A 25509-nucleotide genomic window follows, 5' to 3' on the forward strand; every position below is an offset into this window, starting at 1 on the left:
TTCCTCAGGTAAAAAAAAGTTTCCTCTTCCTTCCCTCTTCTATTCCCCACTCTGGCCTCTTACCTCTTCTCACCTGCTTATCACCTTCCCCTAGTGCCCTTTTTAATCCTCTCTCCTATGGTCCTGTCTCCTCTCCTATTAAATTTCTTCCTCTCCAGTCCTTTACTTTTTCCACCAACCTGGCTTCACCTAGCATTTTCGAGCTATCCTCCTTTCCCTCCCTCCTTCTTTTTATTCCAGCATCTTCTCCCTTCCTTTCCTGTCCTGAAGAGGATCTCGGCTCAAAATCTCAGCTGTTTATTCATTTCCATAGATGCTGCCTGACTTGCTGAGTTCCAGCATTTTGTGTGCGTTGCTATTCTACTGTGCTGCGTCAAACACCAACTCTGATGGAACACAATCTTTGAGTTACTTGATCATGCATCAGTTGAAGTCCAACACCTTAACCATTTATCGACAGGAAATATAAGCAGCAGGGCAGAAAAGGGGTACCTATAGATGAGGTATATTTAGATGTCCAGGTTTTGTTTTATAAAGTCCAACATAAGAGGTTAGTGTGAAAAACTCAAGCACATGGGATTGAGAGTAATATACTGATGTGGATTGAGATATGGTGAGCAGACAGGGGACAAATGGTAGAGACCAGTGGAATGCCACAGGAATTAGTGCTTGGGTCCCAGAAACTCATTATAGGTCAATGATTTGGATGATGTAAGTAGGCAGAGACTCTAAGCCTTGGAGAAGAATGTACTTGATCACTAAGGCAGACACACAAGGAAGACTGCAGATGCTGGACATCTGGAGCAATGCAAATTGCTGGGAGAACTCAGCAGGACAGGCAGCATTAATAGTGGAAAATGGACAATCAATATTTCAGGTCAAGACTCTTCATCTGCACTCGCCTAGTTCTGAAGAATGGTTTCTACCCGAAACTTTGACTGCCCATTTCCCTCCATAGATGCTGCCTGACACCAGTATTTTGTGAGAAAAACAAGAAGGCTGCCCAAGAGGAAACTAGATTGAGTTTGTTCCATAATATGACACATTGACACCCTAACCTGCTTACACAAAACTGTATGCCATCTGCTTCCCGCTCAGTCTTAGTCTTCCCCATACAGGCAATGAGGTTTCTGAGAGAGGTGCAAATCAACTTTGCCGTACATAAGATGCTGCTTTAAAGTAATATTCTGCAAATGAACACATGTACAGCCTTCCCTTTCTGGAAATTGGACCTTGCAGCTATTCTGCGAGCCTCCAAAAAGACCTCAACCTTGTGGCTTGGAGGCTTGCGTGCCTCGGTCACCTGGAGAGCTATGTCGGTTGGAGTCAGGGCTTTATGTTTTGGCTCTTGGTAGGGTCACCCATGGCAAACAGGTCAAAGGGTAGAGGCCAGACTAAGACTCCGGGTTTGGAAGTTCAGCTCAGGGATAACAATCCTGACTGGTAAAATAAAACTGTTATGGAAACAGTAATGAAGAATATCTGAGTCTGTGAAGAGTTATAATTTCATGCTGTATACTGTATACAACCTCTGATATTAAGTGGAACCATTAAACCAAGGACAGATAGAGATGGTGGATCTTTATTGCTGCCCTAAATGCCAGCGGTGCAATGGTGCAATAAGTAAGTATCTGTCTTGTGTTGATGCCTGCGAGTATAATGTTCAGAATAATTTCTACAACTGCTTTTTAATTTTTGCAGGTTCTGATTTATGCAACGTACTTTGCAGCAGTAGCAGGACTTTTTCTCGTCAGAGGGGTCTACACTTTTGTACAAACTGGACGGAGAAGAAAGAGGCAAATGTGTTCAGGGATCATTGAAGGTACCTCACTGTCCACAAGTGATGTCACTATTTCAGCACAGCTCTGAAGAATATTTACACACAGTAGTCATTCACAGTATTTATTTTAGTTGACACCAATGTAAGATCTGCTGCTGTGGGCAAGAGACCATCGGATTGATTAGAGTGGAAGGAAGTAAACTTATTTTGGGAAATCAGTGTGAATCGAGCTCTTGGCAGTCATAGTATTTGTTATGGATGAAGAATGGTTATACTCCCATTTTGGGCAGTAAGCAGTGATCACATGCTACTGTTCGCCCCACATGCATCTTGCTGGATTGGCTATTGTCCTCATATTGCGTCAGCTGGATGAAAAGTCATGCATGAAGTATTAGGTGTTAGATGCCCTAATGCCCTTTTTTTGGCAGGTATGGACAGCTTTCTACCTGAAGTCCATCCTCTCCAGTTTTATAGAGTCTAAAAGCACGTAGCTGAGAAACAGGCCCTTGGGCCTCCCATGTACATGTACACAATCAAGAGCCTATCTACATTAATTCCACATTTCATCCCATCAAGGTTCAAAGTAAAGTTATTATCAAAGTACATAAATGCCACCATGTACAACCCTGAGATTGTCTTGCAGGCATACTCAATAAATCCATAGAATAATAACAATAACAACACCATTCTTTCCCCATCATCCACCTACGTTAGGGGCAATTTACATGCAAACAACACATCCTTGGCATGTGAGAGAATGGTCACAGGGAGGACGTGCAAACTCCTCACAGACAGCACTCAAGGGCAGCATCAGACCAGGGCTTTAGGAGCTGTACAGCACTAACAGCTGGGTCAGTGTGCCTTGGTGCCACACTTGACCTGCTATTGCCCTCGTTTCAAAGGCAGTCACAGTTACTTTACCTCGTTGCTGAACCCCACTGACAATCGGTTCAGGCCTTCGATGAGGTAAGTGCTGTTTAATAGAACCACTGACGACTCTGATTCCATTACTGTAATCGGGTGCAGCCTGGTACGCCCCTGGCTGGACAAACTATGTTTGAGAAGTAGTAAAATAACTTTTCATCAGTTTGTAAGTCAGTAAAGTCATAACAATTTAGATAGAATTAAGAAAGCAAAGCTTACAGCAAGATGATTTCTCCTGGTAATTTCTATCCCTCCCCCTTCTCTCTTTTTCCATTCCCATTCTTGCCCCCGTCCTATCCTTGCTCTTCTCCACACCTACCCATTACACCCACTCTCCTTCGCTATCTCCCATGTCCACTCTGCTCACCTATCAGTTTCTTCTTCTTCACCCCTTGACCTCTTCCATCTATCAATTCCCAACTCTCACTTATCTTCACCCTTCCCACCCACCAGCCTTTCCCCTCACCTGGTCCCCCTATCACCTGCTAGCATGTACTCCTCCCCTTTCTCCCACCTACTTATTCTAGCTTCTTCCTACATACTTTCCAGATCTGATGAAGGATCTCGACTTGAAACAGCAACTGTTCATTCCCCCGACCTGCTGAGTTCCTCCAGTACTTTGTGTGTGTGTCACAGGAAGATGTTACTGTATGGAGTGCAGATGAGATTTACAGGGATGCTGCCTGGTTTGGAGAGTGTACCTTACGAGAATAGTTTGAATGAACTTGGCCTTTTCTCCTTGGAGCAACAGAGGATGAGAGGTGACCTGATAGAGGTGTATAAGATGATGAGAGGCATTGATCGTGTGGATAGCCAGAGGCTTTTTCCCAGGGCTGAAAAGGTTAACTCAAGGGGGCATAGCTTTGTGCTTGGAAGTAGGTACATGGGGGATGTCAGAGTTAAGTTTTTTACATGGAAAATGGTTGGTGCGTGGAATGTACTGCCAGTGACAGTGGTAGAGGTGGTTACAATAGGGTCTTTTAAGAGTCTCTTAGATAGGTACATGGAGTTTAGAAAAATAGAGGGCTATGTGGTTGGGAAATTCTAGGCAGTCTTTCGAGTAGGTTACAGGGTCAGCACAATGTTGTGGGCTGAAGGGCCTGTCGTGTGTTGTAGATTTCTATGATCTCACACCAAAATGATGGGACATTGATGGGTTATAAGTCTGGTTGTCAATGAAAAGATAGGCAGGGGCAAGTCTATGGGGGGAGGGAGGAATGGAACAAGTTTATTTAGAAACAAGGATCAGGCTATCAGGACTTTAATATTCCAGGAGCCAGCATAGGCTGACAAGCATTGGGTGGTGCTGATGAAGCTGCAGGGTTTTGTAACGACCACTGGTCTACAGCAGAGGTTGTTCAGAGATTTTTCTACAGCTGCTCTTTGAAAGATTGAGTGGCCCGCTCCTTACCTTACAAAGCAGGGCCTAGGACATCATGACATGAAACTGACCGTGAAGCAGCTTTCAAATCCACTGATGGCAGCAGAACACTTCAGCCAATGAGATATTTTTGAAAAAGTATTTAAATGAATTTTCAAAGAATAGAAATAAGAAGCTTATAAAGACAAGGCAAAATTATAGAATCCCAGGAATGATGGTTTTCCTTTGCATTGTGTTACGAACCCCGTAACTGGGTTACTTACCAGCAAAGATAGAGACGTCCGTTGAAGTCTGGTGATACTATTTTTAACAGTATTTATTAGTAAAAATACACAAAAATAATATCAATGCAAATATACAGATAATATACATCGTCAATACTAAACCTAAAAGTGCACGTATAATAATAATAATCAATAAGAAATAAGTTCTATCATTGACTAGGGGATAATGAATTGTCCAATGGAAATATAAAGTTCGTTTCAGTTCACACAGGCTGCAGTGTTTGTTTGTCGCTGTGTTGCAATTGTTGGAGAGAGAGAGAAAGATAGAATAATGGGAACAGTTACCGCTATTGTTTTTGCCAATCTTCCTTTATTATTTCGATCCGTCGGTGTCTCTTTGTTGTGGCTGTTCAAGTATGACCTCTCCTTTAGCTAAACCATTCTTCCGTGATGAGCCCGCCACCCAGGCAAGGGAGGACACACACGAGCTCTCACTGGCTTTCGCTATAAAACGCTGTCACTGGATTTCTAGCGTTTCTCCTGGTGCGTCTAAAAGGGTTGTTCACTAGACCTGACTTTTATCCTCACTCACGGGGTCTCAGATGTCAATCAGGTTGGGATGATGCAATTCCCCAACCAGCCCACTCTGGCTGTCCCCTGAGGGTTTCAATGAATAGTACAGTACTCAATACACAATTCCTTCTCCAAGAGACAATAGCAGTAATCAGTGGTTCCGTTCCACTTTTGTTAGGAGACATTCCACTGTTGTGTATTCCTGCGTCTCTCTCTCATTTCCTGGGAATCAGACCCGAAATAATAGCGATCTTGCAATTCTCAAAAAGGAGGTGGCGAATTTGCACCCTTCGGCCCATCAGAGTTGCTCCACATTTGTAACACCCCCATCCTTCTAAGGATTTTTACCACAAGGAAAAATTAACTAATACAGAGTCTTACAGAATTTCAGAATCTAACACGATACAAGAGTTTTTTTTCACTACAGAGTAATATAGTTATACATTCAATTCAGCATCTAAACAGTTAGCAAGTACATTGTCACTTCCTTTAATATCTTAATATCTTGTACCTTAATAAATTCCTGTAGCATCAGACTCCAATTTAATAACCACTTACTTTTTTTATTCCTTTTCTTCAGCAAAACAAAACTAGAGAGTTGCGATCTTAGCTTACGTGTATGTTACAAAAGTTTATGCAATACTAATCTTTATTTTACTTTCAAACTTAACAGTCAATCTTCCATGGTGTTGTCTTTATTATTCACATGCTTTGTCGAAATCCCTTAAAACCAGATCCTGTTATTTAAAGTGGCATCCCATCAACCCTCGCCCCTTTTCCAGTTAACTCCCATGTGGTTAGCTTGCTTACCAGGGTGGAATAGGCTTTTGCATGCTCCTTTCATAGGAGTTATTTTATCAATAACGTTTTCCAAACTTAGCCCATTTTCTGAACTTCCACTCAAGTCTTTATTTTTAAGCAAGTCATTAATTTTATCTTAAGGACCCTTCATTCTATTGATTTTCAGTTTAATATCTGCAAGCGATCCCTCTTTGTCCAAACAACATTTCAAATTCTGCCTCTTCACAGCACACCCTTGAATAACATTAGCGAGTGGGGCACCTTTACATTCCAAATCAAACTGTAATTGATTCACAGGCACCTTGTTAAAAAGCCATTGTCCCTTCAGCCTGGTTACTGCTTCTGACACCAATCCAGACTTTAAATTTTCTTCATTCAACTTAGGAACTACACTTTTCCCTTCTCCTTCAATAATAATATCCACATCACCACCTTTTACCTCCTCACTAACTTTTAACACACCTTCGAACACTAGCAACTGGGAATTCTCACTTCCCACTATTGCCAAGGTTAACCCTTTCTTCACTGAACCAAGTCCATCTGACCCACAAGGACTGCATTCCTTTTTAACTGAATCAGATACCTCAGACTTTTTCTGAGTTTCATTCCTAGGTTCAGTACCATGTGCATCCACATCTTGAACACACCCAAACGGGACCTCTCCCTCTTCCAGGCTTTCAATACCCATCCCCTTTTCAAATTCTAAGTTCCCCTGATCCGCCCAGTTGCTCTCTGGGCAACTCCCTTCCAGAGTAAACTCAACCCTGCGGGCTGAAACAACCCCATCTGCCAACCTAGCCAACTCCTTCAAGGTAATGACATCCTTTTCATCTAGGACTGCCCTTATTATATTATCGGGAACACACTTAAAATTTTCAACTTCTTCAAACAGTTCTGTCAAGCCAGACAGATCATCCATGTCCAACCCTGGACCTTCTAACAGCCTTATCTGTTGCTCATTTTTACTCCGTGCCTCTATAAATTTCCTCCTGGATAAAGGTAGGTCTACCTCCTCTCCCTTACTCCCTTTCACCTCCCTATTCTCTGTTTTACCACCCTCGAACCCCTCTTGGTACAGGGTCGGTAAAAACATCTCAGCCAAATTGATACTGGCCTGATTTAAACTGGTCTCTTTCTCAGCTGCCTTTCTCGACATGCTGCAAGTGGTCACGCATGTGGGATAGATCTTGGAATCTAGGGGCGGGACCTCAACACTTACAGGCTTGCTCGTCAGCTTCAATGCTGACCAAACCTCACCACCTGCTAAATCATTACCCAGAAGGACGTCCACGTCAGCTCTCGGTAATTCTGATCGCACCCCTATTTCAACTGGTCCAGATACCAGCTCACAATTTATAATGATCCTATGCAAAGGCACAGCTTCTGTCCCTTTTCCTATGCCTCTCAAAGCTACCTCTCCAGTTTCAGGACCAAAATCTAGTACCTTACTGAGAATCAATGACTGCTCAGCTCCAGTATCTCTCCAGATCCGCACTGGAACTGGTGTTTCTCCCTCTTTCACAGACACGGTCCCTTCTGAAATAAATTTCTCACGCCCCTCTTGTATTCTGTCTACCTGGGGCTTTCTCGTCGATTTACTGATCAACACAATACACCCTGTAGGGACTGCTGCTTTCCCTTTTCCAGCCTCCTTCCTCAGAGCAAAGCACTTAGATGCAATATGACCCACCTTTCCACAATTAAAACAGGTCAAGCCAGGACCTCTCCTGCCATCTTGCCTTTCTTCCTCCTTATTGTTACCACTAGCTCCCGGCTGAATCTCTGCCTCAGCCGGCGGGCTTTCTCTACAGTTCCTACGGTCTTTCTGGTAACTCCTATTCGAGGAAACCTTTGTCTTGTGGGTTAAGGCATATTCATCTGTGAACCTGGCAAATTCGGATATGGACTTATTCAGCTTCTCGTTCAAATACATCTGGATATTATCCAAAACACAACCTTTAAATTCCTCAATCAGAATTAACTCCCTGAGACGCCGAAAACCTTCTTCCACCATTTCTGCCGCACACCAACGATCCAAGAGCACACCCTTCTCATAGGCAAACTCTGCATACGTCTGATTTCACACTTTCTTTAAATTTCTGAACTTTTGTCTATAGGCCTCAGGTACCAATTCGTAGGCCAGAAGAATGGCCTCTTTTACTTCCTCATAATTCTCAGTCTTCTCCACAGACAACGCCGCATATGCTCGTTGTGCCTTCCCTTTTAACACACTTTGTAACAGCGCCACCCACTGACCTCTGGGCCACTTCTGATTCACTGCCACCTTTTCAAAATGCAAGAAATAACTATCAACATCCGTCTCCTCGAAACTAGGTACTAAACTCCCTACTAACATTAAACCTCTCCTCTCGGTCTGGCCCTTGGACCCTTCTCTCTTGCTTTAACTTCTCCACTTCCAGCTCATGCTGCCTCTGTTTCTCCTTCTCCTCATACTCCCTCTGCTTTTCAGCTCTTTCCTTCTCCTTTTCAGCTGCTTCCAGCTGTTTTAACCTAATTTCATGCTCCCTCTTTGCCTCTAACTCCTTTAGCTGGAGCTCATACTCTCTTTTCCTCTGTTCCGCGTCCAGCCTCAATTTCTCCGACTCTAACTGAGCCGTCCCAATAGCTGGTATCTTTTCAGGGATATTTTCCAATACCTCAGCCGAAAACACATTCTTCTCAATATAATACTGAGTTATGGCCCTCCGCATCTCCCACTTTTTCATTGACAACCTCATCTCTGTGAGATTTAGTCCTTTCACAATATTTACCAAGTCCGACTTTGTGGCCCCCTCTAGCGTCTTCAAAGTTGGCTTTTGTGTAAATTCGTCTACGTCCATCTTTGCTGGTTTCCCGTCTGGCTACCTGCGCAACCAGATCCAAGTCTGGACTTAAAAGCCCGATTTACTGGCCCTCCAATTTGGTATCAAATCCCGAGACGAGGCCCCAAGTTGGTACGAACCCCGTAACTGGGTTACTTACCAGCAAAGATAGAGACGTCCGTTGGAGTCTGGTGATACTATTTTTAATAGTATTTATTAGTAAAAATACACAAAAATAATATCAATGCAAATATACAGATAATATATGTCGTCAATAATAAACCTAAAAGTGCACGTATAATAATAATCAATAAGAAATAAGCTCTAACGTTGTCTGGGGGATAATGAATTGTCCGATGGAAATATAAAGTTTGTTTCAGTTCACACAGGCTCCAGTGTTTGTTTGTCGCTGTGTTGCAATTGTTGGAGAGAGAGAGAGAGAGAGATAGAAGAATGGGAACAGTTACTGCTATTGTTTTTGCCAACCCTCCTTTATGATTTCGATCGGTCGGTGTCTCTTTGTTGTAGCTGTTCAAATATGACCTCTCCTTTAGCTAAACCGTTCTTCCGTGATGAGCCCACCACCCAGGCAAGGGAGGACACACACGAGCTCTCACCAGCTTTTGCTATATAACGCAGTCACTGGATTTCTAGCGTTTCTCCTGGTGCGTCTGAGGGGTGTTCCCCAGACCCGACTTTTATCCTCACTCATGGGGCCTCAGATGTCAATCAGGTTGGGATGATGCAATCCCTCAACCAGCCCACTCTGGTTGTCCCCTGAGGGGTTTCAATGAATAGTACAGTACTCAATACACAATTCCTTCTCCAAGAGACAATAGCAGTAATCAGTGGTTCAATTCCACTTTTGTTAGGAGACATTCCACTGTTTGTGTATTCCTGCATCTCTCTCTCATTTCCTGGGTATCAGACCTGAAAGAATAGCGATCTTGCAATTCTCAAAAAGGAGGGGGCTACTTTGCACTCTTCAGCCCATCAGAGTTGCTCCACATTCATAACAATTGCAAATCCCCTGATGTAATGAATAACAAAGGTAGTAGCCAAGCGATGAAAAGTACTTCATCAAGCTTTGGGTGATACTTTGCTGTAGGAAGGGATGATGGAAATTACAGAACAAAGAGACACACAGTGAAGGGAGGTCATATATTTGACACATGGCCAGTTCCAATTGAGAACAGATTTAAGACAACTTTACAGCCTGTGGACAAACTATTGTAAGCATCCCACTGCAAGCTCTGTAACAGACGGAACAAGCAAAAGGGGGTGCTTGGGATCTGACACACTGTGCAAAAAGGACTTTTGATTCTTTAATGAGACTCAAATGAGTGCTTTGGCAATTTAGCAACCAAATGTTTAAAATATTTGTAGGATGATGATGGCAGCATGACAATAATATTGAAATTGAGGCTGAATAGAGGTAACATATCAGAGGAGTGCGACAAGATGTCTAAAACGTTGACTCCAGATGACCAGCAGTGATCAAGCAGGGAAGAGACATGAGTCAGTGATGTGGAGAAAGCCCGCGAGAATCGAATCGCAGACAGGTTCATCGAGTCTGCTCCATCATTTCATCCTGGCTGATCTATTTATTCTCTCTGCCCCAGTCTCTTGCCTTCTCCCCATATCCCTCCATGCCCTGACTAATCAATAATCTATCAATCTCTGTCTTAAATATATTTAATGACTTGGCCTCCACAGCCACCTGAGGCAACAAATTCCACATATTCACCATTCTCTGGCTAAAGGAATTTCTTCTCATCTTTATTCTAAAAGGACACCCCTCTATTCTGAAGCTGTGTCATCTGGGAGTAGATTCTCCCACCACAGGAAACATCCTCTCCACATTCTCTTTATCGAGGCCTTTCAACATTTTATGGGTTTCAATGAGGTCACCCCTCATTCTTCTGGATTCCAGCGACTTGAGGCCCAGAGCCATTAAATGCTCCACATTTTTGTGAACCTCCTTTGAACCCTCTCCAATGTCAGCATATCCTCTCCTAAATAAGTTGCCCAAAACTGCACACAATATTCCAAGCGAGGCCTCACCAGTGATTTATAAAGCCTCAACGTTACATTCTTACATTCTAGTCCTGTCAAAATGAATGCTAACATCATATTTGCCTTCATCACCAGACTCAACTTGCAAACTAACTTTTAAGGAATCATGCACAAGGATACCCAAGTCCCTTTACATCTCAAATATTTGTATTTTCTCTCCATTTAGGAAACAGTCTACACTTTTATTTCTTCTACCAAAGTGCATGACCATACACTTCCAGACACTGTATTCCATCTGCCACTTTTATCATTCTCATCTCTGAGTCCTTCTGTGGCCCCTCCACTTATCTTTGTGTAATCTGTAAACTTGGATACTAAGCCATCAATTCCTCATAAAAATCATTGATCATTGACATATAACATTAAAAGAGTTGGTCCTGACACAGACCTCTGTGGAACACCACTTGTCACTGGCAGCCAACCAGAATAGGCTCCCTTTATTCTCACTCTTTGCCTCTTGCCAACCAGCCATTGCTTTATCTATGCTAGAATCTCTCCTGTAATACCATGGGCTTCTTGTGGCACCTTGTCAAAGACCTTACAAAAATCCAAGTGCACAACATCAACTGATTCTCCTTTGTTATCCTGCTCGTTATTTCTGCAAAGAAATCCAACAGATTTGTCAGGCAAAATATTTCCTTAAGGAAACTATGCTGATTATGATCTGTTTTATCATGTGCCTCCAAATACTCTGAAACCATATCCTTTATAATCAACTCCAACATCTTCCCAACCAGCGGTCATACTAATTAGCCTATCGTTTCCTTTCTTCTGCCTCTCTCCCTTCTTGAAGAATGGGGTGACATTTGTAATTTTCCATTCCTCTGGAACCATGCCAGAACCAATTGATTCTTGAAAGATCAGTATTAATGTTGCCACAATCTCTTCAGCCACCTTTTTCTAACACTGGGGTGTATACCATCTGGTCCAGATGACTCCAGACCTTTCAGCTTCCCCAGGAACCATCTCCCTAGTAATGACAACTTCACATACTTCTGCCCCCCTGCCACTCTTGAATGTCCAGCATACTGCTAGTGCCTTCCAAAGTGAAGACTGATGCAAAATACATATTCAGTTCATCCACCATTTCCTTGTCCCTCTGTATTACCTCTTCAGTATCATTTTCCAGTGGTCCAATATCTACTCTTGCCTCTCTTTTACACTTTATGCATCTGAAGAAACTTTTGGTATCCTCTTTAATATTATTGGGTAGCTTAATTTAATATTTCATCTTTTCCTTTATGACATTTCTAGTTGCCTTCTGTTGGTTTTTAAAAGCTTCCCTATCCCACTATTTTTTTTTGATTTATTGTATGCCCCCTCTTGGCTTTGAACTTCTTGTTAGCCACCTTTGTGTTTTCCTGCTTTTAGAATACATCTTCCTGTTTGGGATGTGCCTTCTGAATTGCTACCAGAAATTCCAACCACAGCTAGTGTTCCTTTCCAATTAATTTTGGCTAGGTCTCCTCATGCCTCGGTAATTCCCTTCACTCCACTGTAACACTGATAGATCTGACTTTAATGTCCCCTTCTCAGATTTTGAGGTGAATTTACCATATTATGATCACTGGCCCCTGAGTGTTCCTTTACCTTAAGCTCTCTAATCAATTCTGGTTCATTGCACAACACCCAATCCAGAACAGCTGATCCCCTAGAGGGCTCAAACACTAGCTGCTCCAAAAAAGCCACCTTCTAGGAATTCTAGAAATCCCTCCTCTTTGGATCCAGTACCAACCTGATTTTCCCAATCCACTTGCATATTGAAATCCTCCATGATGCTGTAACATTGCCCTTTTGCCATGCATTTATTATCTCTCGTTGTAATTTGTAGACCACATCTTTACTACTGTTTGAGGGTCTGTATACAACTCCCTTCAGGGTATTTTTACCCTTGCAACACCTCAGCTCTACCCACTATAATTCTACACCTTCTGATCCTATGTCACCTCTTTCAATTGATCTGATTTCATTTTTTTTTAAACTAACAGAGGCATGCCATTTGCTCTACCTTCCTGCCTGTCCTTTCGATACGATGTGTACCCTTGGATGTTAAGCTCCCAGCTGCAATCTTTTAGCCATGATTCAGTGATGCTCACATCTTACATGCCATCTGTAAATGTGCTACAAGCTCATCTACAATGTGTTTCCAATGGAGATTATCACAATAATCATGTTCAAAATAAGACTCCATAAACTTTCTTACTAATACAGTATTTATTTTGTCAATTGCAAACTGTAGCAAAACATGATCATCTTTATTAGGCAGAGGTGCAGTTCTCTACATACTCATTATAAATAAGAGAATTTTCCTCTCAGAAAGAAAATCCACTGTTGTCACCAAATTGATAAAACTTCTAGTTTAGTTCAAAAACTAGAACTTAAAAGGCAAACGTTTTTGCAGCGATTTCATCCTTGTAGATTCAGCAATCTTATGATGCTTGTTCAGTAACATTTCACATTACCATAAGTGTTAAATTACAAATACCAATGTGCACAAATAGCTAATTTTCTAAGAAAAATATGTACAGTACTGCACAGCAATGAAAGGTAGGATTTGCAATAACTTAACATAGCCCATTTTAATATACATGATATGGTTACATCTTGAACCTTCTTGCCAAGTAACAGTTAAATTAAGGACACGAGAGAAGCCCTCGCCTGCATATATTATCCATTTATACAAAATACAAGCTTCAGAGACTCTTGTGTTTAAAGCTAACATCAGTGAGCGACAAAACTGTGCAAGAGGTCTGGAGACATTACACACCAACATCACACTTCTGACATGAACCCAATGGGCTATAAGAATGGGTTGGTTGAGGAGCTCCCTGTTGGAAACTGGCCCATTGGAGCTCCAGCCTGTAAGGGAAATGGGGAAAGAAAGGGACAATGATTATAGGTTGTCTTTAAAAGCACAATACAGTATAAATAAAAATTAACTGCAGAATTCAGAGTAAACAAACTGAAGACCCTTTGAGGAGCTGCATCAAATTAATGGCTAAAATTGGTCTTGTCTCTTCTAAATATCATAAGACATAATAGTAGAATCAGGACATTCAGCCCATCAAATACCTTCTGCCCTTCCATCATGGCTGATTTATTATCCATCTCAACCCCAATCACCCACGTTCTCCCCATAATCTTCAACATCCTTATTAATCAAGAACCTTTCAACCTCCACTTTAAGTATACTCAATGACTTCTCCTTTACAGCTGCTGTGGCAGTGAAATCCACGGATTCACCACCCTCTGGCTAAACAAATTCCTTCTCATCTGTTTTAAAGGGATGTCCTTCTATTCTGAGGATGTGCTCCGGTCCTAGTTCCCCCCACTGTAAGAAACATCCTCTCCACTTCTATGTAGGCCTTTCAATATTCGATAGGTTTCAATGATATCACATCCCATTCTTCTAAACTCTAACAAGTACAGGCCCAAGACCATCAAACTCTCCTTTTACGTTAATCCCTTCATTCCCAGGAAGTTTCTCATGAACCTCCTCTGGAACCTCTCCAAAGCCAGCACATCCTTTCTTAGAAAAAGGACCCAAAATTGCTCACAATCCTCCAAGTGTGGTCTGACCAATGGCTTATAAAGCCTCAGCATTACATCCTTGCTTTTATACTCCAGCCTTCTTGAAATTAATGCTAAAACTGGATTTGCATGCATTAGCACTGACTGGACGTGCAAGCTAACCTTTGGAGAACTCTGCGCTTAGGACGGTCAATTCCCTTTGTACCTCAGATTTCTGAAAATACGGCTTGGTCTATTGGTCATTGCATCTTTACCACTTGTGCCTTAAAAGCAGCAACAGTCATCTTAAAGGCAGCTTTTTATACATCTCAGCCAACATTAAAACCATATTCACAATTTGATTTAAAATTATATTCAACAAAAGCTCAATCTTTTCACACATTTTCTCTACACTACCACACAAACTGCAGAACTCTTAGAACGGGATAATTTATTGACCCAAAATCTTTTAAGGACTTTGTAAGTCCTTAAAAATCACATTGAAAGTCACATATTCTGACCATAACATTTTTAGGAGCCAACATTTTAAATGGCATTTACTAAGATAGAAAACAAAATTGAAATATTTTGAAATATTACCAGAAATGGATTTGTAGACACTCCCATTTGTTGACTATATGGCATAACCATTGGCTTTTGTTGTCCAAATGAACTAAAACCTCCACCTAGAGGGGTAAAGGAAGGCAATAGACTTGGTGTGAATGGAGCTTGCAAGAGAAAAATTTAGAAGCTGTTGATTAATGAGAAGTCTTACCAGCAGATTGTGGTGGAAAGGCTGAATGCTGAGGAAAGGCCCCCGGTGCAGATAAAACAGGCTGTTGAAAGCCACCACTGAAACTGGTGGGAAGAGTATAACCGGCGGGGCTAGCAAACAGAGTAGGCATGCTCATCGATGCTGTTCCAAAGCTCACTATTACACAAAGAGAATACAAAGAAAATGAACTAAAAGTTTAAAACACTCTTTTAAAGCATTGTGGTCTTTTGCTGTACACAGGGATTGCAATCACACTGTAGTGAACAAGTCTGGATAATGATATAACCACTGCAACACAACTGGGTAGAAATTGTCCAGAAGCGCCAACAACAGAGCCGATTGGCAACATTTTCCCACACAAGTCCCACTAAGTTCGGCAGTCCCACATCTGTTAAGCATTCTGGAGCTTTCCCCATATCCATTAAGATGCTGGGATCCTCACAGGAAAACAAACTTGCTGAAATTCCCCAGCACTTTGCTGCAGAATTTGCCAGCTGAAGCTGTCAGACCAGATGTGCAGAAGCATGGAGCCTCTAAGTGAAAAGGGCAATAGTTTCGATAGTCCCCCCCCCCCCCCCACCACATATCTTCCCCATAGTCCATCCCATAGGGTCTGTCATATGTCACCATCTACAACCTTGAGATTCATTTACTTGCAGCTATACTTAATACATCCAATAATCATAACAGAATCCATAAAACAGTGTGCAAAAGACAAAAAACTGAAAATAAAATAATAATAATAAATAAGGGATAAAAATGGAGAGCATAAGATGAAGAGTCCTTGAAAGTGAGTCCATAGGTTGTCAGAATAATAACGGTTCCTGAATTTGGTGGCATGAGTCCTGAGGCTCCTGTACCTTTTTCCAGATGGCATTGATTGATTCTTAACATTTCTGTGAATGCTTCAGAGTATTCTGGACAAGTTTGTCAGTGAGAAAGATTAAGGGCATGGCTCAGATGGCTGTCAAAGTTCGCTCAGCTGTTTCACTGTAGTAGTACTTCTGGTTCCCCCCGCCTCCACCCCATGTGACTGCACTATACTGCACGTGGCTCTGACAGGTCTTTGACATTTAGGTTTGCTGTGGTTCCGTCAGCAACTGGCCACTGGCAGACCTGGAGAAATTAGGCTCATACTTACAGTTCCTCATGAGACAGACAGACAGTAATTCATTGCTGTCTGCAAACTATACATTAGTAAAAATATTTTAAATATTTACTACATAGAATTAAAAGCTGCAATTAGTAAGCTTAAATTAAGCAAGTCACCAGGATCAGATGGGTATACAGCAGAGTGGTACAAAGAATTTAAAAATGAGTTAATTCCTGTTTTACTCCCCACGCTGAAATGGGCTCTAAAAAAGCTACAAATGCCACCCAGCTGGAAGGAAGCGACAATCTCAGCTATACCAAAAGAAGGCAAGGATAAAATGGAATGTGAGTCATTTAGACCAATATCCGTTCTTAATGTAGATTATAGATTATTTACCTCCATCATGGCCAATTAGAACAGTTTCTATCTATACAGATACATAACGATCAAACAGGTTTTATACAACAAAGCCAAACACAAGACAATATACGAAGGACACTTCACATTATGAATCATATACAAAAAAATAAAACTGAAGCAATAGTGATAAGCATGGATGCTGAAAAGGCATTTGATTCGTTTAATTGGAATTTTCTTTACAGAGTTTTACATAGATTTGGTTTCCATGACACAATTATTAAAACTATACAGGCACTATATGACAACCCTACTGCTAGGATTAAAATCAATCGATATTTATCATTTGATAAATATATTTGATAAATTTGATAAATTAGATAATCGATATCATCTTACCCTAGAAAGGGGCACGAGACAGGGTTGTGCATGGTCACCGCTACTCTTCACATTATATCTGGAACCATTAGCTCAATACATCAGACAAAATGAAGATATCAGGGGAATTACTATTAAAGGGACAGAGCATAAATTGGCTTGTTACGCAGATGATATTTTGATCTATCTAGGGCAACCAACATACTTTTTACCTAAGTTGATGCAATCCTTTGAACAATATGGTCAATTATCAGGGTATAAGATCAACATAGATAAAACCCAATTACTTTCATATAACTATAGCCCACCAAGAGAAATTGAAAGTAGACATCCCCGGGCATGGGCAAACAAAGTCTTTCAAATATTTGGGCATCGTTATGCCAAAAGATATGGTAAAATTATCAGGATGGAATTATTAGCCTATATAACAAAATGGAACCCAATTCCTTTTTTTAGTTTCAGTTCAAGGTTTGAATCTATTAAAATGAATATACTGCCCAGACTATTACATCTCTTTCAAACCCTACCAATAGAGTTTAATCAAAATCCATTCAACGAATGGAACAAGATGTTACCAAGATATATTTGGCAGGGTAAAAGACCCAGAGTTCGTCTCAAAACTATGCAATTAGCCAAGGAAAAGCGGGGAGGGGGCCTACCTTCTCTTAGAGATTATTATTTTGCAGCACAGTTGAGAGCTGTGATATGTTGGTGCAACCCATCATATGACGCTCAATGGAAAAACATTGAGGAGTGGGTACTTCCCATCCCCATACAGGCAACTTCGGCTGAGAACAACCTACAAAGGTGCATAAATACTACTGATAATCCATGGGTGAAATGGACTCTTAAAATACTGAAAACTATTATAAAAGAATATAAAGTAGAGGGAGATATTGAAATTCTTAAATGGTGTGTCTATGACTTGGATTTTACGCCGAATAAACTGGATGCTAGATTTAAGGACTGGACAGCTAAAGGAATAACAGTTCTTTGCAACATAATGAAAGAAGGAACACTGTTCAGTTTTGAAATGCTTAAAGAGAAACACTTATAAGAAGAACAAGACTTTTATCAGTATTTACAGCTGCGACAGTATGTTAATAGGACGGTTAAAAATGTAACCGAGGCAAGTACATGTTTGATAGAGAAAGCATATAATTCAGGTAACGGTAGTAGAATCATTTCAAGCGTGTATAAGGGTTTGTCAAATATTAAAACACATTCGATTTCATACATTAAAACAAAATGCGAGAAGGAAAGAGGGATAATTATATCTGAGGAAGACTGGACAATAATATGGAGGTATCAATGGAAGTGTACCAATTCACAGAAATGGAGGGAGTTTGGATGGAAAAACTTGATATTTTGTTACACCCTCTCAGAAATCCCATTATGATAGTAGCCTCCCTGTTTGCTGGAGAAATTGTGGAAATCAAAATGCAAACCATTATCATATTTTCTGGGAATGCCCTGTTATCAAAGTCTATTGGAGTGGGATACACAATGCCCTACATCTTTAAATGTGAAATACCCTTAGAAAGTAAGACCATATATTTTGGGTATATACCTCAAGAATGGTTGAAAAGAGATAAATATTTAATGAATATACTGCTGGTGGCTGGTAAAAAGACTCTTACTAGGAAATAGTTACCACAGGAGAGCCTAACCTTAAATTCATGGATGGACATTACAATGGTCATTTATAAAATGGAGAAGATAACAGCCATCTGCTAATCATAAGTTAGAACAATTTGATTCATACTGGGAAAAATGGTTTAAATACATAATGCCTCATAGGCCTGATTTTATTCTCACAAATCAATGAATATGTTAAAAAAAAAAGATCACTCCCTACTTGTACATAGTTTTCTCCTTTCGCTTGTTCTCTCTTTCCTCTCTTTTCTATAAGTGTATACCTCAGATAAATATTATGTGGAAATTTGTGACATATCTGATTATATGATATATGTACAATGTCTGATATACATCTTATGGAAATGTTTGTTTAATGATGAACTCCAATAAAAAATAAATTACAAAAAATATTTACTACATAATAAAGCATGAACACAAATTATCAAATAAAGATTAAAATCTGTCAATGTTGTTTTTAGAGCAGTGCATTTCAAACTTTTTCAAAAAGATTTAAGTCATTTGTTTGTCCTGAAGTCTAATCTAATAGTGCAATGTAAGTGCCTCAGACTACTTATTTTAAGAATGGAAAATTCAAATCTCACCTTTCACTCAATGTGGAAATCATGTGAAAAAAAAATCATAGACTAAAATGGCTACATCAATTAACAAAAATCAAATAAAAGCTGAATTATATCATGTGTTACCTTTTTATTTATTTTAAGGGAATAAGCCTACTGCTCATACCTGGTCTGCTCTGTATGCATTTCAAGTCCCACATTTGGGCCAATTAAAAGTTCAAACTAAATTGTGTGCGTGTATGTATATATACATACACACACACACACACACACACACACATATATATATCATGAGTTGAGTGGTTGAAAGCAAGTCCTCAGATTGTGGGAACAGTTCAATGATGGGGCAAGTGAAGAAGTGAAGTTCTCCACACTGGTTCAAGAGCCTGCTGGTTAAGGCTGTTCATGAACCTGGTGGTGTGAGTCCTGAGGCTCCTGTATCTTCATCTTGATGGCAGCAGTGAGAAGAGATCATATCCAGGGTGGTGGTGGTGGTGGAGAGAAGGGGTCTTTGATGATGGATGCTATTTTCCTGCAACAACACTCTGTGTAGATGTGCCGAATGGTGAGGAGGGCTTTACCCAGGATGGACAGGGCTGTACCCACTACTTTTTTGACTGAATAAAATACAATGACTGAAACTGTGAGCACACACAAGGACTCAAATACTTGCACTAAGGGCACTTTGTGCATTACTGTGACATTCTGGTACTGCTGTAACTTATTTTATGCTACTTATCTATTTAGTACCGTTTTTCTATTACTGTCTTGTTTTTATCTACCACTTTGTTTGATTGCCTGAGAGGAAGCCAAACAGAGTTTCATTGTACCTATGTATAATGACAATAAAGATCATTCAATTCAATTCAATTTTTTGTAGGACATTCCTTTCAAAGACATTGGCGTTCCCATACCAGGCTGTGCTGCAACCAGTCAATATGCTCTCCACTACATATCTACAGAAGTTTGTCAAAGTTCCAGATGTCATGCCGAATCTTCACAAACTCCTAAGGAAGTAGAGGCACTGCTGTGCTTTCTTCATAATTACACTTATGTGCTGGAACCAGGACAGAACTGGTTTTGTGGGGCACACTCATCTACGACTGTTTTCCCTCTATATTGCATCTATATTCCCTCTATATTGCATAAATTACTTAAAGTCAAACGTAAAGACATATACATATTCTTCAGGTATCTAAAATTAGTTTAAAGTTAATTGGCATTAAACAACAATCACGGAGATTGCTTACTACCATTTTCAACATGCAGGACTGAGTAATCACTGCTTCCTGTGTCATCACTACTCAAACCAAGGACGAATACAACACGTCCTGATGAACAGTGTCAGCCCGAAACATCAACTATTTACTCTTTTCCTTAGATGCTACCTGGGCTGTTGAGTTCCTAAAGCATTTTGTGTTTTCCACGAAGTAACATCTACTTTGGTTGCTGACTAGTCATTAGATAATGTTATTGAGCCTTAGGATCATAGAAACAGGCCATACAGAAGCAAGTCCTTTGACCCAGTGTATGTGCTGACCACCAATCACCAAAGTCTCTAATCCTATATCAATCCCAATGTTTCTTCTCGCCATACTTTCATCAGCTCCAATCAGACTGCACTAATCACTGAAACACTAGAGGCAATTTACTGTGGAAATAAACCTACCAATGGGAGGACATGGCAAGAAAATGGAATAAAGATTAGCTTTATTTGTCACATGTACATCGAAACAGTGAAATGCATAATTTGAACGAGAACTATGTTGAGAGGCAAGCAGCAAGTGTTGTCATGCTTCCAGGCCAACATAGAATGCGTTCAACTAACTCTAAGCTGTAAGTCTTTGGAATGTGGGACAAACTGCAGCACCCAGAGGAAACATGATCACAGGGAGAACATACAGACTCCTTAGAGACAGCAGTGGGAGTTGAACCCAGACTGGTAATCACTGGCGCTGTAGAGATATTGTGCTAACCGCTACACTACTTCACTTTATTGTCACCAAACAACTGATACTAGAACGTACAATCATCACAGCGATATTTGATTCTGCGGTTCAAACTCGCTGAAGTACAAATCCAAGTAAATATAATAAAAAATTTAAATTATAAATCACAATTAGAAATAGAAAAGGGAAAGTAAGGTAGTGCTAGTTAGGTCCGGATATTTGAAAGGTACGGCCTGGATCCGGGTCAGGATCCATTCAGCATTCAGCTGTTCCCAAATCTGGCCATATGAATCGTCAAGCTCCTGAACCTTCTCCCAGAGGGAAGAGGGACAAAAAGAGTGTTGGCTGGGTGGGTCGTGTCCTTGATTATCCTGGCAGCACTGCTCTGACAGCGTGCGGTGTAAAGTGAGGCCAAGGATGGAAGATTGTGTGATGTGCTGGGCTACTGCACTATCCTGGCACCTGAAGGAAACCCAAAAGCTCACAGGCAGAGTGTGTGAACTCAGGCAGCTCTCAAGGCTATTTGTGCCACTGCGCCGTCTATGGGAAATGAGTAATAGTCAAATAAAAAACAAAATAGTCGTTCAAAACAAGATGAGCGAGTGGAAAATTGAAAGCTAGTAAGGAGTGAGTTTAACAACTGTCGTGCTTCAGGAACCCAGAGGGTTCACTCTTCCCAATCAAACACATATAACAGGTAGCACAGGTTTTTTATTTTATAACAAATAGTGATGATCAGTGATAACAATGGCAATGATATCTTAACTAAGTTTCTTATCTGTTGTCAGTGGCACTGGGGTATACCCAAATTTAAAGGGGAAGAAAGTTTATATAATTTTGTGATATCAGATATTCTTCATATACAAAAGATTTAAGAGAACTAAAGAGCACTGGTCAGGTGTAGCACCTTGGCTGCTTACATGGATAAGCTCCAGGAGGAAGATGGAGAGGGTGGATGGGAGGTAAAGATATGTCTAGTGATAGGATCCCTTTGGAGATGGCACAAGTTTCGGAGGATGATTAAAGATTGTGGCTTGGCTATTCATGATGTTGTGAAGGGATGCAGTATAATCGCAAGCAATAGTTTTATGGCAGTTCATGATAATTAAACATTTGACTGCCATGAGTCTATGAAAGTGACCTTAAACCAAATGTTACTAAAAACCTTTAACTACAATGCTCAGTAACAGGGAAAATGGCAATGTTAATGCATTCACTGTCTACAACAAAAATCTGAACTTTGTTGTGTGCTCCACAATGGCTGGCTGACCTGGTCTGGACTAAAGGAGACCAGGCAAAATTCACACTGGTCATCAACACCCAATGGCTGCACAAATCGTTGGATCAGGTTTCACTTCAACAGTCTAGTCAACGAGCAACCACGTTCAACATTTAATATGAAAGTCGCAGAGATATGATAAACTCTGGTTCAGTGTTTTCAGTATAGCAACAGAGGGACTTCTTTTACAGTCCATTGCTTCTAGTGCATCACTTGGCATCAATAAATTCTGTGCTAATAGTACTCACTCAACAATGATCCTAAATAAACGGAAACAAATGCAAAACTTGATATAGTCCTCCCCTCACTCATAACTTCCTAATGTAAAGCAGTTTCAGGCTTCACATATTTCATCCTTCCTTTAAAAACCCATATATGGAAAATCATTAAGGACCCCCATCACCCATGACATACCCTCTTCTCATTGTTATCATCAGGGATAACAATGCCATACTATTCTATATCATGTATTACATTGTTCTGCTGACACTAAATTAACAAATTTCATGACATATGCCAGTGATATTAAACCTGATTCTGAATCATCTGAAAATGCAAGTTTTAATTACCACTGAGCAAAGATCAAACTATGAACTCATGTGGATTGTTTTTAAATGCAAGATGACAACTCACCTGGGATCTATATTTATTTTTAAATGCAGGCCGATAACTGGTGTCTAACTTCACATCAAAAGGTTTAACCTTTCACGTACTTGATATGCTAAAGTCTCAGAGAACCCCAGGGCAGTGCAATGGTTGAAGTATAATGGGCAAAGATGAAATTTTGAGTAAAGAAGCTGATACAGAGACAAAGACACCAAAGGAAGTGAAGCAACTTTTCTTTTGGGAGGGTGGGGGGGGGGGAAGGGATATGGGTTTCAAAGTTAGTAAAAAAAAAGTTCAAGTAAAAAAAGCCAGAAAATTAATTTTCAAAATTCTTTTCACAACCAGAGCTCTTCTTGTTGGTCCAGTGGTTAATCTTCTGAAGTTGATGGACATGGCCCCAACTTTTATCCAATAGAAAAATTTTTAGAACACAGTAACAGTCAAACATGCAGTTCCACCCATGTGAAACAGTCCAAGTGGACAGTACTAAATACAACACAACAATCTTGTGTTCAGTATGGTTCAAGAACTTCTGAATTAGTAATTGATGGCCTCTTTGAAGATTGCACGCTTTTTCACCACTTTCTGTCACTATCCTGCATACTTTTATTCTTTAAAAGATCTGGACCTAATGACTTCAGCACCAGGACAATGAAATTCTGTATTAGAGAAAAATATTCCGCCCATTTGACCATCCCAGTAAGCTAATAACAGGTGTCCCACTCCAAGTGTCTGTCTAACTCTTAATTACCATATTGTTTGACATATTGCTGACATCCACACTGGATTTCTTGCAGCTTTTAACCTCTCTATCGTGTCAACATTGAGAAATTTACCACTCAATTTACATCCTCTTTCCAATTTTGCCACCACTTCATAAACTTAAGTCTTTGAGAAATGCAACCATGCTCACAACCTATGAGAAATGCAGACACTTGGAATTACAACCTCCCCATAGGTTCCTTGACAGGCACCATCACCACATATCATCTGATCCTGACTCAGAATTACATCACCATTCTTTCATTATGGCAGCACTGAACAGCTGCAGGATCATCTTTACCAGAACAATGAAACAACTCAATGTCAGGTAATAATAGTTGCACTGAGCTTTACACCATGCCAATATTTTAAAGAATGGAACTTGAAAACAAAAAATTCTAAAAACAAAGTTCACTCAATCCACTAGATATGTTTGAGGAAATCAGTTTTCACTTTTCAAATCAAATTCTTTCTCGCCCCCCCCTTTAAACTATCAGCCTTCATTCTCATTCTGGGTACTTCACCATACAATACTGATATTCAGAGCTTACAAGCCAATTTTAGCTGTTTCAGTTGAATGCACATTTCAACTTACAAAAATTAGGTCAAGGCCAGACCTGAAATAAAATACAGATTAATCTGCAGTATTTGGTTCCTCACAACTCTGCAGTGATCTGGTAACAGTACAGACTGATGGTTCACTGAAAGAAATACTGCTGCCTAGACAGAGTTTCAACCTAAGAGGTAGGTAGAATTATCACTATTGTTTATGTCAGATCCAAATCAAAGATCAAGGCCATTGTATCTACTTAACTGACAAAATAGTGGGATCTTTAGTTTACATAAATCAATTTGAATTCAGCAGCTAAACTTTATGAATAAGTAATGTGCTTCCACTGACAATCAGCATGAACGGTTAGTTTCTTCTCATTAAGAATTTCTGATTTACAATTTGAATTGTAAACTGGACTTCGGCACGTCTTCTAAGAACACAAGAACATAAGAAACAGGAACAGGAGTAGGCCACCCACCATTCAGTAAGATCATGGCTGATCTGACCATGGACTCAGCTCCACCTACCTACCTTTTCCCCATAACCCTCAATTCCCTTACTGTGCAAAAATCTATCCAACCTTGTCTTAAATATATTTACTGAGGTAGCCTCCACTGCTTCATTTGGCAGAGAATTGCACAGATTCACCACCCTCTGGGAAATGCAGTTCCTCATCTCCATCCTAAATCCACTCACCTGACTTTGACATACTTCTATAGATACACAGTAGAGAGTATAACAACTGGTTGTATCATGGTCTGGGATGGAAATACCAAGAATGGAAAAGCCTACAGAAAGTGATGGATACGGCCCAGTCTATCACAGGAAAAGGGCCCCCCCCCCCCCCCCACCACTGTCAACACCTACAAGGAGCACTGTCACATGAAAGCAGCACTCGCCATCAGCCCCTACCATCCAGGCTAAGCTCTCATCTTGCTGCTGTCATCAGGAAGGTGATACAGCAGCCTTAGGTCCCACACCATCAGGTTCAGGAACACTTACTACTCTTCAACCATCAGGCTCCTGAACGAGTTTGAAGAACCTCACCCACCTCTACACTGAACTGATTTGACATCCTATGGATTCACTTTCAAGCACTTTACAACTCATGTTTCAGTATTATTTACTGAGTTATTTAATATTACTATTGTATTTGCAATTTGTCTTTTCCACATAGGCTGCTTGTCAGTTTTTAAGTATAGCTTTTCATTAGTTCTATTGCATTTCTTTGATCTATTATAAATGCCTGCCAGAAAAATGAATCTCACTTTTGAACATAGTGACATATACGTACTTTGATAATAAATTTAGTTTGAATTGCCGACAACCAGCTTCCATTGACCTGTACCGAACCTGGATGAGCAGGGACTTCAGAGGTTACTGATACATTCACGTCACACCATGAACACTAATGGTTTCTGTCAGACCTCACCAAGGTTCATCGTCCATA

At 40.5% G+C, this 25509-nt stretch overlaps 2 protein-coding genes across 10 annotated transcripts in view; one reads left to right on the plus strand and one right to left on the minus strand.

Moving 5' to 3' along the window:
- Nucleotides 1-25509, plus strand: part of LOC132407685 (thiamine transporter 2-like) — a 105543-nt gene that overhangs the window by 9944 nt on the left and 70090 nt on the right. For 2 of the 5 annotated variants that reach the window (XM_059994551.1, XM_059994560.1), the window contains exon 5: nt 1702-1822. In XM_059994551.1, coding sequence (XP_059850534.1) covers nt 1702-1822 — 121 coding nt within the window. Of the gene's footprint in view, nt 1-1701; nt 5770-9891; nt 12753-19790; nt 25501-25509 lie in introns of those variants that run through there. The other 3 variants (XM_059994536.1, XM_059994570.1, XM_059994543.1) reach the window with 3 other exon arrangements.
- agfg1a (ArfGAP with FG repeats 1a) overlaps nt 13302-25509 on the minus strand; it is a 64692-nt gene continuing 52484 nt past the window's right edge. For all 5 annotated transcript variants that reach the window (XM_059994478.1, XM_059994469.1, XM_059994503.1 and 2 more), the window contains 3 exons: nt 14867-15022; nt 14692-14777; nt 13302-13440 (listed from right to left, as the gene is read on the minus strand). In XM_059994478.1, coding sequence (XP_059850461.1) covers nt 13381-13440; nt 14692-14777; nt 14867-15022 — 302 coding nt within the window. In that variant the 3' untranslated portion in view covers nt 13302-13380. The remainder of the gene's footprint in view (nt 13441-14691; nt 14778-14866; nt 15023-25509) is intronic.

The sequence above is a fragment of the Hypanus sabinus genome, chromosome 2 (assembly GCF_030144855.1).
Source record: "Hypanus sabinus isolate sHypSab1 chromosome 2, sHypSab1.hap1, whole genome shotgun sequence".
Lineage (NCBI taxonomy): Eukaryota > Metazoa > Chordata > Chondrichthyes > Myliobatiformes > Dasyatidae > Hypanus > Hypanus sabinus.